This window comes from Podarcis tiliguerta (assembly GCF_965153285.1).
Source record: "Podarcis tiliguerta genome assembly, chromosome: 3".
In the NCBI taxonomy this organism is placed as follows: Eukaryota; Metazoa; Chordata; class Lepidosauria; order Squamata; family Lacertidae; genus Podarcis; species Podarcis tiliguerta.
The window spans coordinates 71,381,266-71,400,784 of record NC_139536.1 but is presented as its reverse complement, the minus strand read 5'-3'; the positions used below and the strand labels follow the sequence as shown (position 1 = coordinate 71,400,784).

Genomic DNA, 19,519 nt, shown 5'->3' with positions numbered 1-19,519 from the left:
AATTTTTTAAAGGCTCTGTTACATGTACTTTGTGTCTTTTAGATTAAGAGGCATAGGCCATAATACCAAAAGTTATTTCCTAATATAAGCAATTAAAACGATCAATTTCTTTAAAGGAAAAACTTGCCTTCTCATTATAACAAGAGTTTTGTTTTTGTATAATGTGTTAAGGGGCAGGTCCAGGAAATTGCATGCCAGATTTCCTTATTTAAAAGATCTTAGTGTGGCTGTTATTTTCTAGTGGTTTTTTTTATTGAGAACCCCATTAACTAAGCTGTAATCATCTTAATATTATCGAATGTCATATTAGCGATATTTGCACAGTAGCACCTCTTTAAAAAAAATGAAAAACAAAGCTGTTTTGGTGAACTGAATTCATTCGACAGAGATATACTGTTATTTATGTTATTTGTGAAATTAACTAAATTTTTACTTCTAAGCAACACTGCACACACTAATGGCTGTTGTTGTTTTTAATATTATAATCTATTTTGTCATTCCATCTTTAGTAATGTATGTCTGGAACCAGAAGACGATAATTATATAAATGTTCCTGTGTTTTGCTTTCTCAAACACTAATTTTCCTTCAGATGACATTGTGGAGTTGGTGGCTTAACACATATCTTTATTTTTATAAGGTGTGCTGCCGGACATGCATTGATTTCCATTAGTTGCTCCTGAATAAGTGTGTATAGGATAGTAACTTTCTTTTTAATTTATTCAACTTCTTAATTTCCCCCAGCTTTTTAGAACACTTGACATATTTTCTGAACATCTAATTTGTACTCCTACTACACATTTTGACAAAGCTTTTAAAACTCTTAACAGCAGAAACTTTTTACAGATCAGTTCCCCCAGATTCCATTTTGTGATCTGCTAGCATTTAAAGAAGAGAAAAGACTTTTTTTTTGGAGAACACTATTAAGTGAGTAATTCAAAGCTGTCTGCATATTGTCACTAGTGGATAATTCTGGCAAAAATAAATAAATCTGGCAACAAATAGTATTGTAAAACCACACAAATAATAAGGCTGTTTGCCATGTATATTGGATTAATGGTCCAAATCGTATTATAGATCAGCTTGAAAAAGACTATAGTGCTTGCTTTCCTTGTTGCTTAAATCAGCTGAGCAGTAATTAAAGCCAACTATTTACAAGTCCCTTTGCACTGGAAAATATAGGCCAGAGGTGATGTAAAAGACAAAATAAATGTCATCTTTATGCTGGAAACAAATGTTAGCTATGTGCAATCCACTTTCAGCTTCAAGTTCAGCTTTTTCGTAATAATTTATATTTGCTTTCTCTTAAATTTTCCACTGCCCAATTGCCAGCAGCTCAGGATAGGAAATAGAAGTATCTTCCCAGCTCAACAGCATAAAACTTACCGGTAATCACATTTCATGAATGAATTCGTTTTTCTTACCTGACTTAATAGACAAGCAACTTCTTTGGTCCAGTGGTTGACAAGTTTCAAAATGGTTTTAAAATAGTTTCAAAATGTGTATCAGTTCTATTATCTCTAGGAACTGGAGATATGACGAGTTCTGTGATATGAAAATTATTGAGAACTTTTTTATTGTTGTGTGTAAGAATTCCTTAAAAGTTTGCACTCAGTAGCTCACTGTCATGTACTGAGGACAGAAAATTCAACCTGTTCTTATGCAGGGAAATATGGAAACAATTTTAAGGAACCGCAGAAAGAGGGGGGGGGGAGTCATGGTTCAAAATGTTAGAATTACTGTAGAATGACTTGTGAAATGTTTTCTTTTTGTGTTACAATCGAAAATAATAACTAAATAATAAAATGATAATAAAAGAAAGAAAGTAAATACAACCAGTTCCTTTCCACTCTGAAATATGGATATCTTTTACATTTACTTGCCATTATTTATACAAATAATGAAAATGCCTCATTGTAGCTTTCAGAATCAGCCAACATGTTAATTTTTGTGTCAAAGAAAACAAACTAGTACTGTATTCACTAGTTTGTATACACTAATAGGTACATTTTGAAGGGATATATTTAGAGATCTGGGGCAAATCAGCAACAGTGTAAATATATGAGTGGCTCTGTTCATTTTCTGCAATATTTTCTTTGGATATGAAAGGCAACCTTGAATTAGGGTCATGGCTTTAGGTCTGATGAACCAGCTTTTAAATGCTTTTTAAGATACCTGTCATCTCTTTGTATACTTTATCTTCTGAATGTTTTGGGGGAAAGGGCTGCATCTCTTAGCTGGAGTTTTCCCCCCCAGTGAAACAATAAGAGAAATAATTTCCCCCTTTTTTATTTTAGAAACGTTTAGGGTAAAATACAAGTTAAATGACTTTGAGTTTCTCTGCTACATAAACCATTAAATTGCTATTTTTAAGTGCAGAGTTTACTCTGATGTCAGTCCCGTTATGGTGCATAAAGTACTCACTATAGCCTTGTATATACCACATGAAAAGTTAAACTGTGTATTTTATGTGTTGTAACAGAGTAAGTTTCTGAAGCTGCAGTGTATATAGTTAAGGAACACTGTCTAAAAAGAGTTCAATTCTTTTGAACCTTTATTCCCACCCCTGCCCAATTTTATTAATTCACAGGTGATGCTATGTTGCATCATTTGTGCAGTCAAAGCAGTTACCCATTTTCATTTTGGTTAAATTCCTAGAGAATGGAGATATTTCAGGAAATGGCTGTGAACTGATAGGAAAATAAATCCTAACGTTTTTAAATCAGCGAATGTGCAACACAATGCAGTCTTTCAACCACAAAGTCTGTTTGCTAAGTGACAAACAAGAAGTACTGGATCTTAATTACAAAGTGTTTTATTTAGAAGGGAAGTGGAGAGTCTAAAATTCAAGCTGCATTTATTTGCAAATAATAAATAAACCCCAAACTTTCTTTATTTTTATTTATCTGTCAAGGGTAAACCCATGTGATCTGCAAAGGTTGATGAGGCCCCCTTGAGTAGAATCAAGAGCCCTGACAGCTGGCCAATTGGGAAGGTGAAATGGTTCAGTGAATTGGATAACGGCAGTACATACCATAGTGACTGATTAAATTGATTTGTCCATGGCTGCTGCCTACCTCTTTTCTGCTGCTGAAACACTTTAGCCTACTTTAGAACTCTCAAAGAAAAGAGTGGGGGCTGTACTGTGCTTCTGGGTGTATATGAACCTAAACAAAAGCAGCTGACCTAAATATGTGTTCCCATAAAAATGTTAACTTTATTTTGTCATTTAACTGGAGTTTATAGATTTTTCAGAATGAATTTCCTTCCCTAGTAAAGGTAATACTTTGAGTCCAATCTTCTCTAGCACAGGAAGAAAAATGAGGGTAGTGATATTGACTGAACTAATTCTTTCCTCGTACATTTCAACCTAGACATTTATATTTCCTTCCTTAACAACCCTTAAGAAATGGGTCTGTTTGCTGTGGTGAAGGGGATGGTTTTAAGTTGTCTTGCTGTAACCAAATAGACACAGAAGCCAAAGTAATAGCAGAATGTTTGGTTGAGAAAGCAGGGAGGGCAGGCATGAATCCTTATTTAGACAAACAAATGAAATTACTGAGGAAAATCTAGCAAATATATTTACTTAGATATTAATGCTGCATGGAGTAAAGATATAACATACGAGCAAATTAAAAATGGTATAGTCTATAAATGAATTTTGCCTATTTTGGGTTCCACTCCAAACTCAAAGAGCAGTTATTTATTTGGTTTCTAGTATTTGGAAAACAAAGATCTTGAGCAAATGTTAGTTGGGAAGCAGTAGCACAGAATATGGATTACTCTGAATATGCACAGGTGAATGTGGTTTTATTTTATTTTATTTTATTAAGCAAAAGGACCATGGTCCGCCAAATTCAGTTCCTGTATCACATCTAATTTTTTCTGCTATGTCATATAAAGTAGATTTATTGCCTTAGCTCATGAGCTTCTAGGCAGACAAATATGCAATTTGGTTCACACTAGTCTATAAGATGTTCCACAGCATTGCTTCAAGTTTGTTGTGCATTGTGAAATCTTGGTGGTTTGGGGAGCAGGATTGAGGACAGTTTTATCAACAAGGCTTTCAGAAAGTATTATAGCCACCATGGAGCCTACTACAATATGGCAACTGACTAAATTCCCTCCTGTTTGGAGATGCAACTCTGATCCTAAAATTCCTCACTACACAGAGAGTCGTGGGGCTGCATAGAAGGTACATGGTCTCCTGCTACACAGTGAGCCAAGCATCTATATGTTCCCCAAAACCTTTTGGAAGTCTGAAAAAGGGAGGGAGGGTAGTGGGTGGCTCAGCACATCACCAAAGTCCTTGTTCTGTTACATAACAAAGGCCAACAGGCAGCATAATGGATAGTTAATGCCCCACTTGTCATGTAGAGAGTGCTACTTGCCATGTAGAAAGTGTCAGTATTTTGATTCTCCAACTCTCATCTGCCCCAAGCTCAATCTCTCCCCCCACCCACACAAAGTTCTTCAGAGTAGTCCTTCCAAAATATCTGGTATAATTCCCCCCCCCCCATTTAAAATAAGGACTACAGTGGTACCTCGGGTTACATATGCTTCAGGTTACAGACTCCACTAACCCAGAAATAGTGCTTCAGGTTAAGAACTTTGCTTCAGGATGAGAACAGAAATCGTGCTCCGGTGGCAGGAGGCCCCATTAGCTAAAGTGGTGCTTCAGGTTAAGAACAGTTTCAGGTTAAGAACAGACCTCCAGAACGAATTAAGTACTTAACCCGAGGTACCACTGTAGTTGTCCATATCTTACCTGAGAATCTTCTGCTACTCTATTCTATTTAATGCAACAAATAATTTTAGTAGCCGTGGTTTTATTGTATGTGGTTTTATTGTTCCGTGGTTTTATTGTATGTGTGGTGCCCAATGATTTTTATGGTTTTTGTTGTTGTTTTTTGTTGTCGTTCTCCTTCTGAATGATGCCACGGCCTAGGGCTAGTGCAATAAAAAGTTTAATTGGATTGGACTAGTTGTCCATTCCCCCCTTTACAAAGTCAGTTTCCCTCAAGATTGTATAAAACTGTATGAAGTTAGCAATGGTCCCTCCTGACAAAGTGGACCATGGAACTCTGCATCATATGAAGATTGCAACAGTTGTCTAAGTGTTATGATAAGGTTTGTTCCTTCTGTGAAAAGGAAATGCCCCCCACCAGCTGCTAAGGTCCCCAGTGGGGCATTGTGGTCAATACGAAAAGCAAGCCTTGAGAAACAACTCCAAAACTACTTCTAATTGCAGAGAGATCTTAGGTTCCTTTGATGAGCAGAAATTTAATCTCTCTGCCTTTGTTCATTAAAAGGTGAAGGAAGCTTAACAAATTTACTGAAATTGAAGGGAAACATCTATCAGAGAAGGTAGACAAGCTTATCTTCAGTTCTGGTGTTCTTAATGGATCAGTAGGACTCAGCATATTTAGTAGGGGACAGCTACTAAATCCAATTTAAAGAGGGCTCCTAACCATGTTACAGTCCAGGGGCAGGGAACTTTTTTGGCTTGCCCCATCCCATGGCCCAACTTTGGCAGGCGGGTGGATCAACCCACTTGTCAATCACATGATGCTACTATAACACCACTATGCTAATCAAAATGGGTGGGACGGTTGCACTTCTTGTCCTTATATCTTTTCAGTTTATTTTATAAACCTATTAAGTGTTTCACAGTTCAGGGAAAGACTCTAAACAAATATTTTCAGTAGCTGTCTAAACTTCAGGATGTTAATTGTCTGTCTAATTTCAGCTGGCAACTGATTCCAGGGGGCTGGAGCTGTAACACTAAAAGCCTGGCTTGTAGTACAAACCGTGTCAGAGGAGTAGTGTTGTTAAGCAGGTGGTACAGCAGTAAAACTGATAGCACATTTGCAAAGCTAAGCAGAGTCATCCAGCCCAACGCCCCCCCCCCCAAACATGCAATCCCCAATCCAGTTTGAAACCATGCCAGAGCATGCTTAACTTTTCAAATGTGCTAGCAGTTTTATTGCTGCAGAACTAGGATGAATTTATCATTACACAGTAGGGTGGTGCTTACAGAGAAAGAGAACGGCATATCATCCGCATACAAGTGACACTTTGCTCTAAATCCTTTAATGATCAGTGGCTTCATATAGATATTAAATAGCACCGGAGACAAAATAGTGTCCTGACGCAACCCATAACACAGATGCTAGGGAGCCAAAGATCATTTCCTCAATGCTGTTCTCTGGAACAGACTCACCATGTAAGACTGGAATCAATATAAAAACAGTGCCCTGGACGCCCATCTTGTAGAGCTAGTTCAAGACGATACCATGGTCAATGGTATCAAAACATGGAGAGATTGAATAGAAGCAAGGTCTCACTCCCCTCGTCCCTCTCCGAATGAAGGAAAGACAAAGGCAACAAACATGGGAATAGCCAGGGGTTAGGTTAGAGGGGCAGACTTTGTGTTGGGGAGGCAGAACCTCTGTTAAGTATTTTTATTAATTTACTTGATTTAGGGGGGAAGCTGCCCCCCTGGCCACCTTGGCTACACCCATGGCAACAAAGGCAATTCAAGCCCCTGAAATAGGTCTAGATAATCAGTTTCAACTAGGAAGGATTGCAGCTGCTCCAACATTCTCAATCTCCTTCCCAAGAAAATGCATATTAGTAACCAGTAAAAACCCAACTATCACATACTAGTAGATTCAAAGCAGAAGGCACCACCCCATTGAATAATGATAAATTAACACTTTGGACTCATCTAGTCATGCTCTGCTTGATAGTTTATATTAACCATCAGAAACAGGCATGTGGTCAGATGCATAGTCACAAGCAGCTTGTCATAGAATCACATAATTGTAGAGTTGGAAGGGACCACAAGGGTCATCTAGTCCAACCCCGTGCAATGCAGGAATCTTTTGTCCAACATGGGGCTCATGACCCTGCAATTAAGAGTCTCATGCTCTGCCGACCGAGCTACCAAGAGATTGTTCCCATAAAACTTGGTTAAATGTGGGTTGACATCTCATGTGGTTATGGACTAGCTATGGTATCACAGCACCCAGCAATTTCACCCTAGAATGCTTTCAAAAACTTTACTTCCTCGGGGGCCAGTAACCTCCAAACCACTCTGAAGAACTCCGCTGGACTGCTAGCAGCAGATGCAACGCAGGCAGCAAACGATGCCTTCACTGTAAGGTGCTGGGAGCAATTACTGTATATGTGCTCCAACCAATGTTTGGAAAGCTTTGGTGTGATATTTCCACCACTTGCTCTCTAGCAGAGTGGCCTAGGCATATTTTAAATCACTGAACAAGCATATGAATAGATAAAATTAATCCGAACCCTCCGACGTGTGCCAATACTATAATGATGATTTTAAAACTGCAAGAGAGAGGCAATTGTTTAGATTCTTGCTGCCCTCTAGTGGAGTATGTTTAAACATTCAAAAAGATTAAACACATAAAGTATCTTTATCTCAGTAACCCATGGCCAAAGATTTCCTTTGTTTCTTTTATTACTGACCCCCTGGTTCACTTTCTCTTGTTCAGTGGAGGCCTATTCACACTCAAAATTATTGGAATGTATAATGCAATACAATGTATAACATTGTTTAATACGTTTGTGTGAGAGTTCATATTGGCATTATTGTTATCCTATAACTTAGTGCTGTTTGTGCAAAGTTCCTTTGGTATAGTTTGTTTCAAAATTCTTGCAGTATTTTGGATGCTTTGTTAAAGACATGGGCTTGCTCGGATCATGAGATAAATTAGCTTAAGGAAAGTCACAGAAATTTCCTGTGCCCACTGACACTTTGAGAACAGGATCAGGTACATAGTTTGGGAATGCTCATTGGTACTAATAGATGCTAATTGATCCTGCATTGCCATTAGAGGCACAAATAATCATAGTGACTCAAAGCACCTTTTATAAACTGATTGTCCAATTGCCAAAAGAGGCTTTTCTGTGGTGTCACCTACCTGGGTTATCACCCTTCCTAAGCAGGCTCTCTAGAAACTTTATTTTTTCCCCACACCAAGAGAAGATCTTTTTATATCCTCATGCTTTTTAGATGCATCTGTTATTATTTAATTAAATTTATGTGCCTCCCTTCTACCCACAGGTTTCAGGACGGTCCACAAGATACTTTTAGTCCATTGAATTTTATATCATCTTTGTGCTTTAGGCGATACTGTTTTAATTTGCTGCTGCTGAAATCTTTGCTGCTTTTGACAATTGCTGACTTTTGTGCTGTTTTAATGCTTCACTGTTGTAAGCTATCCAGAGTATGAGATTGTTGGGTGGCACAGGGAGGCAGCAGTGCTCATCTGACCTCCAGTCACTTGGGTTGCTGCTGAATACCAGGATGGAGAGGGGAAGGGGGAGAGGTGGAACAGCGGGCAGGTCAGTGCAGTGCAAACACACCAGTGGAGCCAATCCAGCATTCCTGCTGGTACATCTATCTTCTCCTTCCTGACGATGCATACAGACAGTGTAAAGAAATAAACAATTAAAAGACTCAATACTTGTAGTATCATTTGCTCCCATGAACCCTTGTTATCTTTCCCTCACCTTTCTCTCCCCCCCCCCCCACCATCTTATCTTTGCTGGTCCCGTCCTTGCACATTTTTCTTTCCCTGCCTAGCTCAGTTAAAATTTTGCTTGAATCTTCTACACTTCTTCCCCTACCCATATTGGTCTGTAAAATAACATGTAGGAAAGATAAACTTCATAGATCAGTTCATTTTTCTAATATGCCTACGGTTCTTTGCTGACCACCATCCATTCCATGATTCATTGTATATTCTGAATTTTATATTATTTGTAGACCGTGAGGTGGTTTTCTTGACAGTATCTTTGAATTGGGACTTCGTAAAGAGTTAGTTACTGCCAGTTCTTCATTTAATTCATTATGTCATTGTCTTGTTTCTTATGGACTAAGGTAAACACTAAGAGAATTGGCAAATCTCCATTGACAGACATTGCTCTGGTAGATTGGAGATGGCATGTCTTTGAATACCAGTTGCTGGTCCTGTTCATGTCCTGCTTTCAGTCTTCGCATAGGCCACTGTGAGGAAAGGATGCTGGAATAGATGGGACTTTGGTTTGATCCAGTAGGGCTATTCATATATTCTTGTGTAGATATACAAGCAAACATGCATCAAATGTATGCTCACACACGTCAGCCTCAAAGACACGCAGCAGACAGTCTCTGGATATGTAAGTGCCTGTCTGTTCACCTGCAACTGTAATGGACATCTGCCTAGCTGTGCAGGTCACTTTTGTTTGTATTGGAAAGGAGCAGGAAAGTGGTACACTTCTTACCAGATTATGAGTAATTAGAACAAGCCACAGATGTATGAGAGTTGTCAAAATCTCTTTGGTGGCATGAAGCACAGGCTCTGCATTGGTCGTTCTCGTTCTACTCCCAAATTGCACAAGCATGTACAATGACCCATAAATCCTATTTTTCATTTGAGGACACCTTTGAATAACGAAGAAATCATTTCCTTTTTAAAATAAGTCTTAAACATCTTGGGTCACCCAAACAATTGCAGATAAGGCACCCCCTCCCCCACTTTTTAATGCATAGAGCAAAAAATTGCACCTGTTAAGCCTCTTATAGTTTAAGAAAATATTTATCTTTTGCAGATGCTACAATTGTGGTGGCCTCGATCATCATGCTAAGGAATGTACACTACCTCCACAGCCAAAGAAGTGCCATTACTGTCAGAGTATCATGCACATGGTGGCGAACTGCCCACATAAAACTGTTCTGCAGCAGCCCACTAGTTATCAGGGAAGATACGAAGCAGATCCCCAGCCCTCAGGGGCTTATGGCTACACATCTCCATCCTATTCTCAGGAGGGAAGAGCAGATGTCTTAGAACGCTCAGGCAGGTCACCGCAAGAAGCTGGAGCATCGAGTAAATTATCTCCATCGCCCGAAGAACAGAGCCGGAAGGGGCCTTCTGTTCAAAAAAGGAAAAAGACTTAGAGCTTTTGTCTTTCATCTCCTTTACCCTCTTGGGACGTCTACCTCATTCAAGCACAAGGAGAATAATTCCACATATCATGCAACCAACTTCAACTTTTCACTACTGCTGAGAAAATTGTGGTCATTCTGAAAACAACCAGACCAGTCACTCCAAGCAAACTTCATTTGAACTGAGTTTCCTCTATATTATTCAGCTGCTTCAGACGCCACAAGAAACCATGACTTACTGTGATGAGGATAAGCTGCAGCAAGCCTTAGGATCACACACTTCCTACAATTCCCTGCTGCCTCCCTCCCTGTCCAGCACAGCTGCAAGGAGCTGGGAAGCTTCTGGTTTTCTTCTTGATTATTTGCAGCTTGATGTTTTGTCCACACTGACAAACTGGGGTTAATCTTAACTGGCTTGTTTGAAATGAAACAAATTCAGATTGAGGGTTATGAGCTGCTAATTTCAGTAAACCATAGTTAAGATTAACCGCCATTTGTTTATTTTTATTTGTAATTTAAAATGTTTTTCGACTGCATTTATGGGCGAATGCCCATTCAAAGTCGCTTACAAGCAGAACAAAAGATTATAAATAGTACAGGTTTAAACCACAGGACATACAGCTGAACCTGCAGTTAATCAAACATTAGAATTGCAGCCTTGCCAGAAGGGGAGGTGGGGGTGGGAGAAGCAGGCAACCTGCAGCTCATTTCTGTCCTCATAAACCATCTCTGACTCTGTGCATGTCTTGAATGTATACATGCAACACTCTGTTTCCTTGGATACCCATTGGAAAGCAATAGTCTGAGTAATTTTTGAATAGGCATTCCTGGAATTTTTCTTTAATGTATCATTGCTATTATGGAAGAAAAAGAAAGGGTGGGGAAGAGATCACAACTGTTATTTCATGGAAGCCCAAAGAATTTCTGCTACTTAAAATTGCCATTGCCATGGTCATGGTACTGAAGATATTAAGACACCCCTGTAGGGTTCAGGGTAAGGCTTTTGAAAAATAATAATTTCTTGCTCCCATTATCCAGGACAGCGTTGCTTTTTATAAACTTCTCACCTTGGAAGGGTAATGTCTTGGTTTAAATAACCCTCAGAATTGCTACAAATGTTTAAAGAATAAAGGTATTCCCCTCTCTTTCCCCTCCCCCAAAGACTATGAATGTGTAGTTTTCTGTGCTGGTATCTCAAATATTGTATTAAATTAATATGGTTTAAATGCAGGTGAGGTGACTTTGAGGCAGAATGTATACATTGATATGATTGTTTAGAGTTGTATTGAGATACCACCTTGAATCTTTATTTTGTGCAAATCTTGAGGCGTTATGAAGGCAGCAGTAGCAATTAGCATTTTCTTCTGAGTCCGTTTTTACTGATTACATGCTATATAAGTGAATAGATTTTTACATCTTTTGAAAAGTGAACACAGGTAAGATTTGCTTTTTGTGTCTTGATTCTATTTTGAGAGACTGGACTTAGACCACTTGGCCTTTTAATGTTACAAATGTCAAGCTTTAATATTTACAGTGCAATGGGATTTTTGAACCAGGTATACTTAGAAGTAAGTTGCATTGAGTTCAGTGGGGCCTACTCCCATGGAAATTGGGCGTAGCAATTCAGCCTTTTTAAAAATTCAAAATTTAATAATACTAAAATTGTAATCTTCATGCACACCAGATTATTAACAGTTTCTGAAGGAGTTGCCAAACTGATTTGATGTTGAAAACTCCAATTTATAGTGAGATTAGAAAGCCAATCAATCAATTGACTGCCTATTATTTGATCATTAACTCCAAAATAATGCCGTGTCCACCAGAGATATGTTTCTTCTACTCAGCTGTTGATCATTAGAATATTTCTTTATCCTATTGAACATAAAGTGTTCTTTTTAAATACTTTGCAACCAATCCCCTGTGTTAATATTAATAGACATATAGGCTCTGGAATATTCATTAAGGCTACTCACGGTTAATGACCTTGGACCTGTAGCCAGTGCTTGCAGCTAGCTGGAGTGTGGTTTCTATAAAGCCACGTTACTAAATTGTCACACATCATTATGCATAAAGCTCCCATGTGCATTACCAGCATTTTCTTTGAGGTGTTTGCTGCATTTTTTGCCATTCTGAAAGATGCAAGCATTTTTTTTTTCTTGTTAAGTTATTTGCCTCCTAGACAGTGGGAGCTGCTGTAGGAACAATCCAATGAAAACTTGGTTGTGTGTAAAATAATTCCCATGAAAATCTTGCCGGAACATTTCCCCTCAACCCGTTGCTCACCTACCTGAGAGTAAGCCCATGCAAACTCAGTGGGACTTCCTTGTGACTAGACTTGTGTAGGATTGCACTGTGAAATGCTTTGACCAGAATCTTCTAAGCACCGTTTTATCTGTTGTTTCACTGACAGCAATATGACTTGTTTTGATAGGCCTCCAGTCAAGTCTGATGTAACTCCATTCGCTGCATCGGAGTTACGCAGAGAAGACATTTGTTGCTTGCTGGAGGACCCAAACCCTGAATTATTCCTCCTCCTGCTGCTGCTGCTGCCGCCGCCACCTCTCTCCCCACCCCCCACCTCACCGCAGAAAATGTATATGTTTCAGCGACCTCAGTAACAGACACAAAACCTATGTCCCTTTGCTTGAATTCCATGACAGTGTTTGAGGGAGGGGGCGGGAATCTCAATGGTTTATACTGAAGTTATTGGTGTGCTACGATGAAAAGTTTTTTGTTTGTTTTTTTGACGATACTGAATGTGATTATATGTATAGAGGAGTACTTCCTTGCCTTATGTAAGGATTGTAAACTTATTTAAGTTATGTAGACAAATCAAAGTGGCATTGCATAACCTTTTAGCAGGTGTGATAACTGGGTTAAACAGCAACAATGCTAAACTTAGGTCACTTTGAAAATATAAACCAAAGTTCCTTGACCATTACATATAGTAAGATGGAAATGGTGGATTTGAAAACTGGCCATTCCTCTGTTTACATACTTTAAAATTCCAGACCAGAAGTTATTACGAAATGAATAAATTCTAGCAGCCACAGACTGAATTGCTGAGAGCCTATCAAACCTATCTTATTATTAAAAAGTTTACATTTTATTTTTATATAGCGGAGGATGGTCATTATTACAAAATAGCCTTCTCAGGACAAAGGACCTTGCTCAGGGAAAATGCCATGTTAATCTTCTTTTATTTTTGTTTTACAGATCACTTGCTTTTACTTGCTTGCTCAAAACAAACCAAAAAGAGACCTTTTATAATATATACATGTTATGTGCTGATGATAGTAGCTACCTCTGTTTACATATAAAGGAGTTTCTGATAACTCAAAATATCAACCTTTTGCATTTTATGCTTTCCCGTTAAAACAGAAGTACAGTGGTATTCCTGTTTTTAAGTGAACGTTTGTGACTTGACATTCACAAGTGCAGCTGACTTTCAGAATTGTGAGCAGAGCACCTCCTCACCATTTCTGAAATTCCAAGCCACATTGTTTGCATAGGGGATAGTAAAGTTATTCTGTTTACAAGCAAACAACTACCTCATACTGGCCACAGAAGCAACACCTTTATGCTGTTTAGGACTTAAAGGTGGCTGTTGATCCTATGGTACATACCAGTTGTTGTTTTTGAAATTATTCTGCAATTAATACAGCTTTCACTGCAAAATGTTAGGGCAAATATGTATGTGATTTAAACACGATGTGTCCATTTGAAATGATGTGAGAGTCTCTTTAAAGTTTAGATTTGCTTTTCTGCCTCAAAGGGAAATGGGTGCTGTTTCACACACAAACGCCACATGTGAAGGTAACCGATTTTCTGGGGAAGAAACAGCCTGTGGCAAATAATTGAGTATCCCTGGATTACAATTAAATTACAAACAAGGTGATGTTGGTTTGGGCCAACAATTACTCAAATTATCTGCTTTAAATAAATATAAGCAGCATACACACACACACACAACACCTGGGTGTACTCCTAAATGTAAGGAATATTACATTTCCACTCATACCCCACTTCAGTTGGTGAAGTAATTTGCCACCCAGCTGGGCCACACCAAAAATTCTAGTTGCTTTGAAGCAACTCTTGAAAATATGCACTCCTGGCTTTTAGTATTTTGACTATGGGCAAGCCCAAGTAAGCAATCAGTACCTGGTCCAGATCTGAATAACCAGCTTTAAACATAACAATTTCAGACAAATAGGCCATGTTTTGTCAGACTTGAGAATGAGCCTTGTCCCTGTACTCTCCCTTCCCTCTTCCACTTTTATGCTCAGCTTTGAAGAAGATACCATGATTTGTTGAACCAGGAAACTGGTTTAAAGATCAAACCAGGATCAGATCTTTGTTTATAAGCAGTGCTTTAACTAAGAGACTGGTTTAAGAAACCACATTAGCCCAATTCAAACATTCTGTTTCATGCAGTTATGGTTGCACAGAGTGGAAGAGCAAGACTGTAGCCACAGCTCCTGTTGTAGCCAGTGTTGGAAACTCAGATATATAATCTAATCACCAATTGGGACCTTAAACCTATGTTACAGTCACCACAATGGAATGTCTAGGTGCCTTTCCCCCTGTTTTTGTAATGGAGTTTATTATCATCATTATTATTAATTTAATATCTAGACCAATATCTCAAAGTGGTTTACAAAACATTAAAACATCAAATAAAACAATCCAGAATAAAACAAAATCAAGCTTCAAGGAAAAAAATCTAGATCCTTCTCTAAGTGATCGTTTGCTTTCCCCAGTTGCCAGCCTGGCATCCAGAGATCTCCACGTGGTCACAATTGGACCCACACCAGTCGCAAAACATGCCTGGCCCCTGGCTAATTTCTAACATTGGTTGTAGCCACTGCCAACCCTGTGTAGGTTCTATGCAGTCCTTATTTTCTGGGGTACGCATACCCCTAAGCATTTTGTGACCCTTAAGTTTGGCCTCATTAAGGGACAGTATTTCAATATGAGTAGGAAAATGAGAGCATCCCTAAAATTTATGAGGAATATAAGCACTGGTTCTATGTACATATGTAGCTTCCATATGTAGGTTCTACATCTGTTGGTTCCCCTTTTGACTGAGAACCCTGTGCAATCTGGATTTTAAATCCTGAAGGGAAGCTTGCATATATAGAGTGCACTTCCTTCTTCAAACCTCACCTCTCTGGATGGCAGCACAGGAGCATGGCCAGCAGATAATGACCTGCTCTACCTCTCATGTGCTTGAGCATTCTTCCCAAATGCACTGACAAACAGGGCTAATATCTTCTTTGAAGCTGGTCTCCTGGTGGGAAGGGGCAAGGCTTGTTGTTCTTGGACCATGACTGTTGCATCTGAATCAAGCCAAAATAATGATCTTAAGATTGGTGTCAACATCCTGAAATATTTGTTCAAATGGTCAGTTTTCCATTTGAGTATCATGTTAAGGAATCTATTGTACTCTCATTCTGGATGGTATCCTGAGCTTTTGTTGAAATTCCACTTCGTTAAACAGCATGAAGTTTGAACAGCACCCCTGGGCCAATGTTTCAAGCAACAAGCTTGTCAAATTAGATGAAGTGGGGCTCCCAACCAGCACATGTCTCCCCTGACCCCAGGAATGGAGCCCCTCCTCCCCTCCACAAACATATCATAATTGATCTTCGATAAAGTGATAGATAGAACCGGAGAGCCTCTCCAGACACAATATTGAAGTCAGCAGGGGTTGTGCCACTGAATTGACCCTAAATACTATGTGCACAGTTGCATAGCATCTCTTGGAAAGACCATTCTGGAAGGGAAAAGACAACAGGATGATTACTTAGGTGCTCTTTGGGCACTAAAATTGGCTCTAAAAATGTGATATTTTGCCAAATAAAGGCTACTCAATTTTTTAAAACTTTCTTTCATTTGTGCTAGTGCTATCCCAAAGTTACTTCTAGTATGTCGTTTTGTGGATGGAGACCTATGAAAGTGTTTATAGACCGTGTGACCTTCTTTGTAAGAAAAATGATAAAGAACATGGGAAGATCTCGTTAAGTTTTAAAGCTAATTTAAATTAATTTATCTCTAAGAAATGTTTATCATAAAAATATATGTGTGTGTGTTTTTCTTCCCCATGCGTTATGGTTATAAAAGTAATTTGGGAAAAGGTGTAAGTGTGTGCGGATGCACTGAATTTAATTTTACTAGATGTCTTTAATGAGATTTCATTATTTTGTCTTTGCTCGCTTTTGAAGACTTGTTAAATGTGTCTTTTTTCTGTTTTATATGAACAGCCTGGTTGTGTTACTTCTGTCATCATGACTGGTTAGTAACAAGATGTTGGCACTGGAAACTCTTTATTGTGATCATGGAGCTGTGTGTAGTTCAGTGGCTCTGTTAAGCAGTATTTGTTGGGGGAAACAATTTGCAATCCCTTGGCCAAATTCAGCCACCTGGAGGTAGTAGGATCTGTCTCTGCCGCCCCCTAACTGCCAAGCCCAGACACAAACCTGGGGTGTGGAGGAGCAGATTCAGTAGCATCAGGGCCTAACAACTGAACATTTTGAGGGTGCCCTAATCCACTTGGTGCCCCTCCAATAAAACTAGTTGCCAACTAGGCTTTTCTGACGTTCATTTTGAGGATACAGCCACTACAATAAACTGCATATTAGAAAGTATTTGGACACTTGCTACAATTGTTGCTAACCTAAAATGGGCAGACTAACTAAGGAAGAACATGATGATGGTTTTGACTACCTCTTGCATTTTACTACTTTTTAACTAACAAACTGGTTTCACAAGTATTACCAGAGTAGCTTGAATCTGTATGTTGCTAATGGTAAACCCATAGCCAGAGACCAAAGTGAACACAGATATCTATGTGTCTTGAATATTGTCTTTTTATCTAGTGTTTTTAAAACTATCCTCTGTAGTATATAGATTACCTTATGGTCCATTTTGATTCATATTTTGTTTACAAGCTATAATTTTTTTAAAAAAAATCACTTGAATCGTTTGAGTCTTTTAAAAGAAAAGACAGGGAGTTGTTGATTTTTTAAAGGCCATTTTTCACATGTTTACTGTCTCTGTCTCATTGGACTGAAGCACTGATTGCCTTTCTACATATCCTGTATTTTATATATTTTTGTTTAATGCCTATTGCCTACTGTTATTATTTCTATCAATCATCGATTTGTGACTGAGGTTTAAAAAGAGTACATGATGAAAAATAAAACATATAACGTTGGCATTTACCAATGGTTTCTGAAATTTTGTTACGACGTGCATGAAGGATGGGAAAGAGAGAGCGTGTTTATCTTTTTTTATTAAAGAAAACCATTTGCATTAGCTTAAATTCCCTGTGTTTTCTGAAGATTTTCTTGATGTGAATTCATCCTCCTTAATGCTCAGTTAACTAGAGGAAAGACAAACCAAGTTGGAGATTGTTAACACTTTAGAAATACTACTTGAATGCTTTGGTTTTGAGAATGGTAAGGAAATAGTAACCAAGGGATGTTAAGAGAAAAAGAAAAATGAGTGCTTGGATGAACCACTGTGGCTTCTTATTTTCTTTATTATTACATTTATGTCCCATCTTTTCCTTTGTGGAACTCCAGGTGGTGTACATGGTTCTGCCTCTCCACCCTGTGAGATAGGTTAGGCTGAAGGGCAGTGACTGGCCTAAGGTCCCCCAGTTCATGGCTTAGTGGGGATTTGAATGCTGTCTTGCCTCCCAGGTCCCATTCCAAAACTGATCACTTGTTAATGGACAAAGGTTTATGCATGCAGAGGGAAAGGGACATGAAAGGGTTAAGTCAGATGGGCACTGCTGGTTCATTTTGGGTGTGTTTTTCCTGCACCTGCAGCTAGTTAAGCATGTGAGAGCGAGTCAGCACAATCTCAAGTATAACTACACCTGTGTTTGGAGCAAGCTTGCACTTGACCCCTTCCTGTAGCCTAGCCTGTGTTGGAACAATGCAAGGAGACTGTATGCTGCTGTGGAAGGACACAATATTACAGCTGTAGGTAACCTACAATCTGTGGAACTGCTCTAGACTGTCAGTAAAGGGACTGACCTAACCTAGAACTGTCTGGAGCTTTTCTGTTCCATTGGCACATTCTGCAGGCGTGTTGAATGGGCACTCTGCACATACCCCAACAAGGTGTGGGGCCCAGCACAGTGCTTTAGGATCCAGACAAGTGCCAGAAGTCTTGTTCCAGTTTTTCCTCTCCTGGACTCCCGAGGTTGCAGTGGGGAGGAAAAGCTAGTGGTGAGGCTGGTACGAGCTGGGAGCTGCTTGGGTGTCTGTGGCTACCAAAGGCTTGGAGAAGAAGCAACGGTGAAGAGGTGAGCACAATATTGTATTGCAATATTGTATTGTATTATGTTTTACTGTTTTTGTTGGGAGCTGCCCAGAGTGACTGGGGCAACCCAGTCAGATGGGTGGCATCATCATTATTATTATTAAGCATATGCATACATTATAATTGCTTCATAAATTGAGTATACACTTCAAATAATGTATGAAATGTAGCCTACAACTGCATTAACATTTTGGGGCAGTTGTATGCATTACCCTGCAGATTAGACTTGTGATAATCCGCAGTCTCAATATCATTTCCACATATACTGCTGCCAAGCCAGGTATCCCTTATATTATACTGTGCATTTGTGTGTGTGTGTGTGTGTACATGTACGTGCACATAAGTGCAAGACTTTGCAATTGTCTTTCCTAAAAAATATATATTCTTGTTCTCAGCCCAGTTTTCCTGTCTATCAAGGTCAATTTGAATTACCGTATTTTTCGCTCTATAAGATGCACCAGACCACGAGATGCACCTAGTTTTTGGAGGAGGAAAACAAGAAAAAAAATATTCTGAATCTCAGAAGCCAGAACAGCAAGAGGGATCGCTGTGCAGTGAAAGCAGCAATCCCTCTTGCTGTTCTGGCTTCTGGGATAGCTGTGCAGCCTGCATTCGCTCCATAGGACGCACACACATTTCCCCTTACTTTTTAGGAGGGAAAAAGTGAGTCTTATAGAGCAAAAAATACGGTATATTACGGGTCTTCTGAAATGTTAGTTGTCTATTTGTGTTTTGTGTTCTCTGCAAATTTGATAGATTCTCTCCATTGTCTGGTTTTTACATAAAATACTTTTTGTCTTACTGACCAAGTCCTGTGCTGCGATTCTGTGATCCCAAAATGTTTTGCAACACAAGATCTCCCCAAACATTACTTTGTAAAAAAGAAGCCGCCCTTGGCCACTTTCACATTTTGCTCATGCCCACTTTGATACATAGCCCCCAAAGAGATGACAGTGGGTTAGTGTGACCCTTGACCTAAAGAAGGCGAGCCATCCCTATCTTAGTCATTGATTAAAATATTGAAAAGTATCTGTGGCATCCCACTGAAAATCTCCCTCCAGTTGATGAGAACAACCTTGATGAGCACTCTGAGTACTGTGTTCCAGTCAGCTGTGAATCTACCTGATGTTACTATCATTTTCCCTCACTTAACAGATTTGCAAACCAAAATACCATGGGGGACTTTTAGCCAATGCTTTGCTGAAATCATGATAATTTTTGTCTGTGGCTTT

At 39.1% G+C, this 19,519-nt stretch overlaps 1 protein-coding gene across 3 annotated transcripts in view; it reads left to right on the top strand.

The window, feature by feature from the left end:
- Positions 1 to 17,176, top strand: part of LIN28B (lin-28 homolog B) — a 97,889-nt gene extending 80,713 nt beyond the window's left edge. For all 3 annotated transcript variants that reach the window (XM_083433602.1, XM_083433603.1, XM_083433604.1), the window contains one exon: positions 9,620 to 17,176. In XM_083433602.1, coding sequence (XP_083289728.1) covers positions 9,620 to 9,965 — 346 coding nt within the window. In that variant the 3' untranslated portion in view covers positions 9,966 to 17,176. The remainder of the gene's footprint in view (positions 1 to 9,619) is intronic.
- The last annotated feature ends 2,343 nt before the right edge of the window (positions 17,177 to 19,519 follow it).